We start from the raw sequence: 11,550 nt of genomic DNA, 5'->3' as shown, positions 1-11,550 counted from the left end.
GATGTTGACAACTTTTCACTTGTCAATTTGCTATTACATTTCATGTTCATCTTCATCAAAATTTCCAAAAACAAACAAAAAGACTGACTTGTTATGCGTGAGATCATTGTGAAAATTTACAAATGCAAATAATTGAATTTATTAATGAATTGGTGCACAAAATTGATAATTTGTTTATTAGATTAGTGTTTTTCATTGATACCAAAACATAAAACAACACTACATTTAAGATTTAAAAATCAAGTTTTAAAAATCAAGTCTTTGCTAGTCTTATAAAGAACTCATATCAAAAAGATTTAGTTGTTTAAAAACGAGTAAACAATCAATCAAAGTAAATTCCAAAATAACATCTTATCAGGACTACCTTTTTGCTGATGTCAATTAGGATTTTCTTAATCTTGTTTTACCTATTGGTAGTCATTGTTTGAAATTAGTCAAATTTTTTTATTAATTTAGGGAGATTATTTCTGGATGAATGTGATATAATTTTTTATTGACAAATCATTTTTATATTTTTTTCATGTCTACAATGATATTTTTTCTTGTCAATGACACTAATCTTATTTTATGTCAATAATGTTAGGATTTTTTTATATTAATTGGAGAAAAATTTTAATCGATAAAAAGTTGGAAAAATATATGTAAAAATAAATTTAAGCAATTTCAGTTATGGTCGACACCAATTGAAAATAATCTCAATTGCCATTACTATAGAAAAAAATTTGTCAATATCATTGAAATTTTTTAAAGAGACTTTGATTGAAAAATAACATTAACCAAGATTGACCGAGATCAATATTTACTAATAATTGTTTACGATGTCCATAATTATTTAGTTTGGTGATAATTAAAATACCTTATCTAAATTAAAATTTAATTAATTTAAATTACTTTATCCAAATATAATATTTGAAAAATGAAATAATTTAATTTATTAAAAATTATAAAATTCTGAATCCAAACAAAACGTTGACAACAAAAACGTTAGGTTAATTGCACTTTAGCTAATGTCCCATTACAGTCTACAGACGAAATCAGTGTAAAGTACCGTGATGAATGAGAATGTGTATACAACGTATTCACGTGTACAGGGAATTCAAAAATAAGAATGTGTATACAACATATTAATGGGGGGACATTACAATATGAAAAATTTGGAAGAAATTTCTCCCTATGAATACATCCTCAAAATTGGAAACTGCAATCAGTACAGATAGACTGAAATGGTTTTGGTTTACCTTTTCAGCCTGTTGCATGGATGTGCTACTTTATATGAATTTTGAATTAGAATAACCTTCCTAGAAGAACCTTGTCAATGTGTGCTGTCCTTCTAACTTTGTAAGTGTGCTCTTCATTGTTGAGGTTTTTACAACAAAAATGCATCTAAAGCGAGCTTAGTAATTGTACATACCTACAGGTTAAGTTTGTAACTTGTAGGAATAATTAACACAGTTACTTATTTCCTAACATGAAATATCACTTCCTGAGAGATATATAGAATACCTGGGTTTTTCTTCACTGATTTTAACTATGGCAGATGGTGGAAGACGACCTATGCTGATTAAATGTACTGCTGAGAAGAGAGGAAAAATGTGTAGCCATCCGCGATTACTTAGAACCTCATGCACCTCTTTTGCAGTTAAGACACCCTTAATGAAGAAAAATCCATTCATAAGTAACACATTAATGTATTATGATGGTACAATGCTGTGTTGTTTTACTTTGTTGCAAAAAGAGCTTTGATGAATATGGAAATTTACACCAGGTTTTGATTGTTCAATTTTAAGATATATTTTGTTCAGAAAAACTTCCGTCCTGATACTTTTCCAAATTTATCAAAATTGTTTTGATAGATACATCTAGCAGTTTTGTACCTGCAATTTCTGGCCTTGAAGCATCTCTGCTTCGAGTTCATCAAAAGACCTGCAGAAAGAAGCATGAACACGATACAGGACAAAACTAACTATATTTTACTCATCCAAGAATTGTGAACTAGGAAGGAAAAACACACCTCTTCCCTCCATTTCTGGCATAAGCATCGGCAACTTTCCTATTTCTCCCTCCCACTGCAACAAAATAATAAGGTTTTAATGAAACCGTGATAAATAAACATTGAAAAATAAGGTGTGAAGCCATTCAGTGTCCTTACTGCATGTTGTGATAAGATCAGCTACACCACAGCTCTCCATAAAGGTACTATCCTTAACAGATGGAAAGCACATCTTTGAAAATGCCATCATCTCTTTCAGGCCAATTCTCATTATTGCAGCCTATATATATGTATGTATAAAATAAGAAAACCAACAAGAAACTGGGGGGAGAAAATTTCTGAGGCATCAAATCAATCCTTTAAACTTACTTTTGTGTTATTCCCCATCTCCAAGCCATCAACAAAACCTGTCCCATTTGCATCCAATTTTTCAACATTAACAGAAACTATAAGGGGGAGAATGAATTGCAGATACTAATTTACTGTATAACATACCTGCAGCTATGGCCACAACATTTTTCAGAGTTCCACAGAGTTCGACGCCTTCAACATCCTGGACCTATTAATGATAATGCAAAAACCATATGCTTGAAGTGTATCTCACAACTTACAAGTTTAAAATTTAAAATTACTCAGGATTAGTAGGAATAACCATTATAATTGAATGATTTTTCCATTAGGGTAGTTTTTGCTATTACTGATTACATAAGATTCCTAGGGATTTAGGCATATATTTCCCCATTCAAAACTATTTTACCAGGTTTTTCACTACTTTGTTACTCACAGCTGTCACATCGAAATAAGGAGTGCAAAACAACTGAACCCATCTATCTGCTGCTGATTTGTTTTGATTATATCCAACTGTTGCTTCACTAAATTTCTCCATTGCTATCTGTTCAAACAGTGAAGATCGCAGCATAAGTTGTTATTTATAAGTTTCTCTAAGTATATAGATTAAACAGTGTTGTATATCCTCTAGCTACCTCATTTGCTATGTTGGCCCCCATTAACACTGAACAATTGATTCCTAGTTGTTTGGTAACGAGATTTGAGATCATGCTTGGCCCTTCTTTCTTGACCTCCATCCCTTTGATAAGAGAAATTCCCTCTGCATCTGCCCTTATTTTCCCTGCAAGCCTCTTGCATATTCCTTCCACGAATTGATGTGGGGTTACAAACACCAGCATGTTGGCATCCTTAACTGAATAATCAACCATTCAGAGCAGAATACAAGTTATCCATAAAACACAGTTTAAAAATCAAAATCGAACAAAGGTACATAGTTATGGAATTTTGGGTTCTCTCTAATAAAAATCTTGGCTCTTTTGGTAGTAGGTGCAAGGTTTTATTTTTGGAAAAAAAGTGAACAATTTATTTGGTACCTGCATTTTCAAGGTCTGGATCTGCAACAACATTTTTACCGAGCTTAATCCCAGGGAGATACTTAACATTCTCCTGGCAAAAAAGAACAGTAAATTATTTAATATTGATTAAAAAAAAATAATACAATGTATGCACAATGGGAATGAAATGCTTGAGTGGCCCTTACATTGGTTTTGTTGATAACATCTGTGAGCTTCTCCCCGCTCGGTAGTGTTTCTTCGAATACCCACATTCTCACTTCATCTGATTAAAAATCCGAGAATTCATTAATCGAAATACGAAAAGTAACATCCAAATTGAAATGATATTGTTTACTGTGAAGGTAAGGATGCTAAAAAACTTTTTTCGCCACAATACTAATTAAGAATTATTAGTGAACTTTTTTTATTAAGACTAGAAAAACACACATTATATATGGGTGCTCCCATTGTCATTATGTATTAAAAAGACAAATAATAGATAGAAGTCACAATGACAACTTTTATAATCAAAATAAGAAAACAAAAAAAAGGAGACGTCAAAATCTTACAAATAAAATTACAATTCTAATTTTTACATAAAAAGTATTTAAGAGATTGTTATCACTGTGCTCTTGCAAAAACACAGTGTAATGCATGCATTTGCATATTTATCAATACTATTTTATTTTATTGAGTTAGGATTTAATTGTTGTAATAAATTTTATTATTTTACTTAATTTCTGCTTAGATATATATGATTAATTATATATTTATATAATTTATCTATTTTTATGTTTTTTTTTTAATTTTAAAATCAACGGATTTAAATTCACTAATTATAGAGAGAACATATATAGGAGATGGGAGACTTGAAAATGTAAAAATGAATAAATAAAATAAAGAATAGGAGATAATTAGTTATGAGCCTGATAAGAGGACACTAAAAAATATTACATTTTTATTATTAGTTAATTTGTTATAGTCAAAATAAACCGTTAAAATAATATTATTTATGTCAATAAAAAAACACGTTACAATTTTTTTTATATTGTATTAATATTTTTAAACATTTTTTAATAATTTGATCAATCTACTTATCAAAATAATTTAGTTTTATGTTTAAACATTTTATCATCTATATGAAAATTTGAAGGCCTTATGCGTATTTTTCTACTATATTTTGCTTTCTCCTTTTTCTCTTATCTTTTCTCTCTAAGGTCTTTTTTTAGTTAATCATCAGCATGATCGATTCGGATCACTTTAATAGAAGCACTTGCTCCATTAAATATTGAAAAAGTCACGGAAATTTTTCCATTCAAAATTTTGATTGAACCATAATGCTTCTTACAGATAGATATACGTGAAGGATTTGAAGATAATGGCATAAGATAATTTGCATATAGCAGAGTGGAAGATCCCAAGTGGTTAGAAAGTGTGGATTTGTCAAATATAATTTTGTTATGGTAACATCATGCAACAACTCTCGCTTTGTATGTAACAATGAGTCTTTATCCAAATATTGTATCAACAAAAAATAATAGTCAAAATGATAAATAGAGTGTCTTATACAACATTTAAAATACTTCATACTATAACAAGTAAAATTGATAAATAGGTAAAAATAAACAAATTGATTGGTGATTTTAATAATTAAAAATTAATAAATTTAATCAAATAATAAATACGATTTATGACTACTATAATTGCTAATAGGCACTAAGTGGAATCAATCACAAACTCATATTATTGTGGCGCTTAAAGTCCACAATTAAAAGTTAAGAGTAATTGTACTTGCTTTTACAGCTAAAATACCAACATTTAATAAACTATATACTGTCACAATTTGTTTTTTCCAAATAAAAATGTCACTAGTTATTTTTTCGTCAGAAATATTATTTATAGTTATTTTTACCAGTAAAAAAATGTAAATTTAACTATTATAAATTACTAAGCTTTTTGCACTGAGATAGAAAATAAATAAAATATTTTTATATAATTTAAAGGGTGTAATAAAAAAATATAAAAGAATTCTCGTTTCATATAGTTGTGGATTATAAATATGTACCTACAAATAAATACAAGTATGTTTCTTATGGTTTTTAATGTTTTTTCCGTATAATTTTTAAAAAACATTTTTTAATATTGACAAGTATTCTTAATTAAGATACTAGTGAAGAAATTGATGTACGTTTATATGATTTTTAGTAATTGTTAATATAGTGTGATAACATTGTCTTTTTAATATTCTTCTCATTATAAAATTGAATGATTTATATTAAAGATAAATCTCAATTACAAAGTGAAATTCTGAATTTGAATGTAAAACTGCAATAAAAATATGAAATAGTAACTAAATTTCTTATCAGGAGTAATTCTTTCTTCTTTTGATTAAAAAGACTAAAGGTGTGGAAAATCCTACATCTAAAGAGGAAGAAAAAAAGGCATAGTTATTAAAAGAAAATTACCATGGAAAGAATGAAGTGTGATGGTGTTGCAGGCAATAAGCTTTGCAGCAACACTGCCCCAGTTGCCGCTACCGATAACAGTGACTTTATACATGTCTTTGTTTGGTTTAAGCGCAAGGGGCAGGGAAAACAAGACTGATGCAGAGGAAATCCGGAAGGCTGGCCAACATAACAACAAAACACGGTCTAAGGAACATTCAAATGCTCAAAACATATAAAGGAAGAAACGTGGAGTTATTGCCACACACGTTGCGTCACAAACTTTCCAAGCCGTTAATTGCGGTTTTCCCATAAATAAATGTTTGTTACTGTGGTCGGTTGAGCGTGAACACGATTTTATGTGTGTGTATATACGTTGTTTGTAGGGATGGCAACGGGACGGGGCGGGTACGGGTATCATCATCTCATCCCCATCTCTATAATAAAAATTTATCCCCATCCCCAAACCCAACGGGTATACAACTTTTGACCCATCCCCATCCCCACCGGGTAACGGGTATTTTCTTATACCCATACCCATTTTTTTATTGTTCCATATATCAATTAAATATTTTTTATAAAAAAAATTTAAAAATCACACCAACGGAATCATGATACTATCAAAATATTCAATATTAAAATAACATACTCTTTTTGATTTTCATGATGTCAAATATTAAGAAAAATATTATAATAGTATAAATCTCAAATTAAAGTATCAAATAACAACTAAATAAAATTCAAATAATTATATAAAAGCTAAAAAATTACACATTACTAAAATTTTATAATAACCAAAATATTTATTAATTTTACAAATGATCAGTGGTTTCATTTGCATTCGATCCACCTACACATAGAAAAAAAATGAAAAATTAGATATGATATAATAATTGAAATTGAAAATTTTAATTACTAGAATATAATGTACCTTCTTCATCAGATTCATTTTCACTCATGAGAACATCTTTTCCTTTTAATTTTTTAACACCTACAAACACCAAATGTAGAATATTAGATGAGAATTCACAAAAAATACTAACAAAAAATATTAATAAATTTGAGTAACTTACCTAGATGGTTTGAGTTCCATATCCAACTTCTTGTACACATCAAAGCCTCTATAGTAATATGATGAAGTCGACTACGGTGAGAAGTTAATATCTGACCACCAGTACTAAAAGCAGATTCAGAAGCTACAGTTGTTATTGGAATAGCTAAAACATCCCTTGCAATTGCTTGAAGGGTTGGAAACTTTAACCCATTTGTTTTCCACCATGATAGGATATCAAATTCTTGTGTAACCGGCAAATTATCTCCTTCCAAGTAATAATCCAACTCTGTTTTCATAACTGTAGTTCTAGATTTTTTCTTTTTTGCCATAAACTCTAAAAATTCATTCGCATCATTATCAACATCCTTTCCCAACTCCAATGATGTAGCTCTATAAGAAGAAGTTTCATTCTTTTTTGATTGATATTCCAAAACCAAATCATAGCACATTTGACGAATCCTACTAAGTTTCAGATCAAAATCATTACCATACAATTTATAAAAATAATATTCTAACATGTCCATCTTGTACCTTGGATCTAAAACTGAAGCAATTGGCAATATGTTATATAACAAAAAACAAAGAGAATGAGAAATATGTTATATATATATATATATATATATATATATATATATATATATTATATTATATTATATTATATTATATATTATATTACTATGTATATATATATTATATGTGTGGATATCTTATGTTTATATATATTATATTATATTATATATTATATTATTATTACTATGTATATATATTATATGAGTGGATATCTTATGTTTATATATATATATATATATATATATATATATATATATATATATATATATATATATATATATATATATATATATATATATATATATATATATATATAGATATATATTTATTTTAAGTATATATTATATTATATTATATAATAATATAAATATAATAATATATATTATATTATTATGTATATATATTATATGTATATGCCTAGATATTTTATGCTTATATATATATATATATATATATTTCTTTTAAATTTTTATAAATTTGTAATGTTATAAATTTGTTTGTAAAAGATCTCATTAGTTAAATGATTAATTTGTTTTATGCGTATATATTATATATATTATATTATATTATTATGTATATATATTATATTATATTATATTATATTATATTATATTACATGTATATGTGTAAATATATATATATATATATATTATATTACATGTATATGTGTAAATATATATATATATATATATATATATATATAAAAGTATATTTTATTTATATGTATATATACTATATTATATTATATTATATTATATTATATTATATTTTATGTGTAAATATATTATTTATTTATATATATTTTTTAGATTATTTAATAAATTATAAATAGTTTAGTAATTTAAGCGGGGACGGGTATTTGGGCGGGTATATATATATCCCCATCCCCATCCCCAGTTGAAAATTTCGGGTATTACCCATACCCATACCCATACCCAGTCAAAGCGGGGATTCCCCGTCAAAACGGGGACGGGTTCGGGTGATACCCACGGGCACGGGTTTATTTGCCATCTACAGTTGTTTGTGATAAAGGGTGAGGTTTTACATGAATCTAGATTCTTTACTATTTTTTTTTATGTTATATGAGCATTAAAAATACATTGTATTGATATTTTAAATGTCTTTTTAATATATTTTAAAACGTTAAAATTAGTGTTAAATACAGTAGAGGAACAACACAAAAGAACATAATAGAGAATCCAAGTCCGGTTTGACATCCCTTGCACTACCATTCCAAATTTTGTTTAATTAATTCATCTTTTGTTACCACTTACATAAAGTTCACTTATAAAACAACATGACGTCATCTTTAGTAATATGGACATATAAAAGGATAATGATATTTTGATGCATTTTTTTCTAAATTCATCACTCCAATCATTTTTAGATCATCACATCACACCACTAAAAAAATCACAATAGATAGTTGAAGGATGATTGAAGTGATAGATTAAAAGTGAGTAAAAAAATGATCAAAATATCATTATTCCATATAAAATTAATTGAAAGTCGCATAAAAGTATAGAAGTTTCCATAAAATGGTGTTGGTATTTAAGGGACATTACTAGAGTGTGTTAAGTCGACTCTAGAACGACTAAAAAATAAATGAAAACAACCGAGTGAGTGTAACCACTCTAAGTCGACGCAAACCAGTAATCAAATAAAAATATAAATTTATTTACCTTGACATATGTGACGGTGAAATATAAGATATTTTATCACATATAATAAATGTTAAGTTGATTAACGTCTCTCTAACCCACATAACTAAAATAAATTAATTGAACAAATTAAAATTATTTATTTATCTATTTATCTAGCATAGGTAAATCGATACTAAGTGATGAAACTAAGTAAAAACATGAAAATAATGTGGACAAAAATGTTAATTCAGAATAAAAAATAAATATATAATAATTATAACTTCAATTTTCCATTTTTCATAAATATGTAATGTTTTTTTTTTCTAAAGTTCCAATAGCCTAAAAATCAAAAATGAAAAGTCACTCTATCTATACATGGTTAAGGCATGTGTTTTGGTAAATGAGTTATGAAGATTTATTTATTAGGTTAAAATACCTTTTTGGTCTCAATTTTCATCAAATTTTGTCAAATAAATCTTAATTTTGTTTTTTGCTCAAATAGGTCACAATTTTCGTCAATTTTGTTCAATTGGGTCCTTTTTTGCTAATACCGTTTAAATTATTAACGACTGTGAACAATGACTGTCACATGTCATTTCATGATTTTTTTAATTTTTTTTAATTTTGTTTTAATTTTCATCCAAGTTGTAAAGGAGACAAGAAATGTGTCTCATATGTCTCCAAAAAGGCCAAAAAGGTGTTAAAGACAAAGGAGAGCAAGTGATACAAAGGTATACTTGCTTTATGCTTTTTACTTTATGTTTTCCTTTCTCCTCCACCTAGGTGCCAAGTCAACTCTACTTTCCACCTTGCATACGCCACATCATCCACCATATTTAACCTTAATTAAACCTACAAAACACATAAACAAGGATTAACATGTTACCGTAGGTTAAGTCAACTCTAGTCAACTAGTCAACCCTAATCATGGAAGAACAAATCAACAACTGTTAAGTTAACCAAGTCAACTTAGGGAAATTCAAACATAATGAAAAACAATAAAAGGGATGAAGGATTAGGGGATTTTCTTCCTAAACATGCTTAGTCTTCTTTAACATGTGCCTCCATCCTTGTTTAGGGTCAAGACTTCATCAAAAGCCCAATTTCCTCCAAGACCCAATACATGGCCCAAAGAAAACCCTATTCTACTGGGCCCAAAATATTGTTCTAAATATTTACAAAGAATCCTAGACCTGGTCTTCATAACTTCTTTAGCCCATGTAAACATCAATTTGGGCCTATTTAGCTCAATTAAAGCCTAGTCTTCTTGGATCATTCTTGCTATGGCTCTTATGGTTGATCCCTTGGTTAGGGGTGTGCCATCAACCCCTCCCACTTGAAATGATTTGTCCTCAAATATGGAGGGTTTACCTCATCATTTGTGCTACTTGCAAAAGGAATCAACTCACTCACATTGAAAGTAGCATTAACTTCATACTCACTAGGCTAGTCTAGCCTATATGCATTATTGTTGACTCTTTTGACCACTTGAAAGATACTCATCCCAAGATTTGTGGTTCCCGTTTAGGATTGCCCTTAACATAGTGCTGAGAGACCTATTGACTGCCTAAGTTTGCCTATCAATTTGAGGGTGAGAGAAAGTACAGAAATTGTGATACAATCCTTACTGGAAAGATGATGATCTTTTTGAATTTGAATATCTTTTGTAAAATAACAAAATATTTAGACAAGATAAATCAGAGTTTATAATTTTATAATTATAAAGAACGTGGGATAAGACAGGGATGAAATGCTCTACAATCTAATAAATTGATAAGCAAAGGAAGATTCTCAACAAAGAGATCCCTCTTTGATGAGATCCCAAACAAAAAGGAAAGACTTCACAATCAAATATAGATAAGTCTACACGCCACAATCTAATCCAGGATTAATAAGTCAAGACGCCACGATCGAGATTGATAAGTCTAAGGACATTTCACCACAAAGATCCTTGTCTTTTTTATAGGAACCAAATATTATTAATGTCACAAAGATCCTAGTCTTTGATAAGCCAAGGAAGCCTACCGCAAGAACCAAGAGAATCCTCACTTTAATGAAATAACTTTATTAATGACTGAAAAGTGATTATTACAATTATTGTAGATCTTGTTATTTATAGGACCTAAAAAGATAAAAGATAACAATGGAAAAAATATCAAAAGATATCCAAAATATCAAAATATATCAAAGATATCAAAATACTAGCAAAAGATATCCAAAAATAGCAAAAGATATCAAAAGATAACAAAAGATAAAATAAAAAGAAGAAGATAAGTTGGAACATTTACGTAATTAAATTTAATTATATAAACTATTCCTTAATTGTATAATCTTCATGTCTTCATGTCCTTTTAATGTTAGAAGCTCCTCCTCAAGTTCTTCTTCTATATGTTTAGTCTTTATCAAATTGATCTTAGTTCCTAGCCTAGACCAAAGAGTTTTCCAAAAGTGGCTTAAGAACCTTGTATCTCTATCATACATTATTATTTTAGGTAAACCATGAAGT

General features: G+C 28.3%; 1 protein-coding gene across 1 annotated transcript; it reads right to left on the bottom strand.

The window, feature by feature from the left end:
- Positions 1–1,095: 1,095 nt before the first annotated feature.
- On the bottom strand, positions 1,096–5,973 carry LOC114162387 (glycerol-3-phosphate dehydrogenase [NAD(+)]-like). The gene is made up of 12 exons (XM_028046259.1): positions 5,799–5,973; positions 3,540–3,616; positions 3,373–3,445; positions 2,974–3,191; positions 2,775–2,882; positions 2,486–2,549; positions 2,360–2,397; positions 2,150–2,270; positions 2,012–2,066; positions 1,875–1,923; positions 1,504–1,649; positions 1,096–1,411 (listed from the first exon to the last, which is right to left on the bottom strand). Exons 1-12 carry the CDS (start codon positions 5,890–5,892, stop codon positions 1,384–1,386), a joined length of 1,071 nt encoding a protein of 356 aa, XP_027902060.1. The 5' UTR covers positions 5,893–5,973; the 3' UTR covers positions 1,096–1,383.
- Between the last annotated feature and the right edge of the window lie 5,577 nt (positions 5,974–11,550).

This window comes from Vigna unguiculata, chromosome 1 (assembly GCF_004118075.2).
Source record: "Vigna unguiculata cultivar IT97K-499-35 chromosome 1, ASM411807v1, whole genome shotgun sequence".
Classification (NCBI taxonomy): domain Eukaryota; kingdom Viridiplantae; phylum Streptophyta; class Magnoliopsida; order Fabales; family Fabaceae; genus Vigna; species Vigna unguiculata.
Note: the sequence above shows the minus strand (reverse complement) of the source record. Positions and strands in the feature narration are given on the sequence as shown.

What these genes read in the sequence shown, in the direction of transcription:
- LOC114162387 (XM_028046259.1), bottom strand. Translation starts at nt 5,892, where the DNA reads ATGTATAAAGTCACTGTTATCGGTAGCGGCAACTGGGGCAGTGTTGCT. An exon ending in ATGTTATCAACAAAACCAAT is followed by an intron (nt 3,446 to 3,539) that starts GTAAGGGCCACT and finishes CTTTTTTGCCAG; the next exon opens with GAGAATGTTAAGTATCTCCC. An exon ending in TTCAAGGCCAGAAATTGCAG is followed by an intron (nt 1,650 to 1,874) that starts GTACAAAACTGC and finishes TTCTTCATTAAG; the next exon opens with GGTGTCTTAACTGCAAAAGA.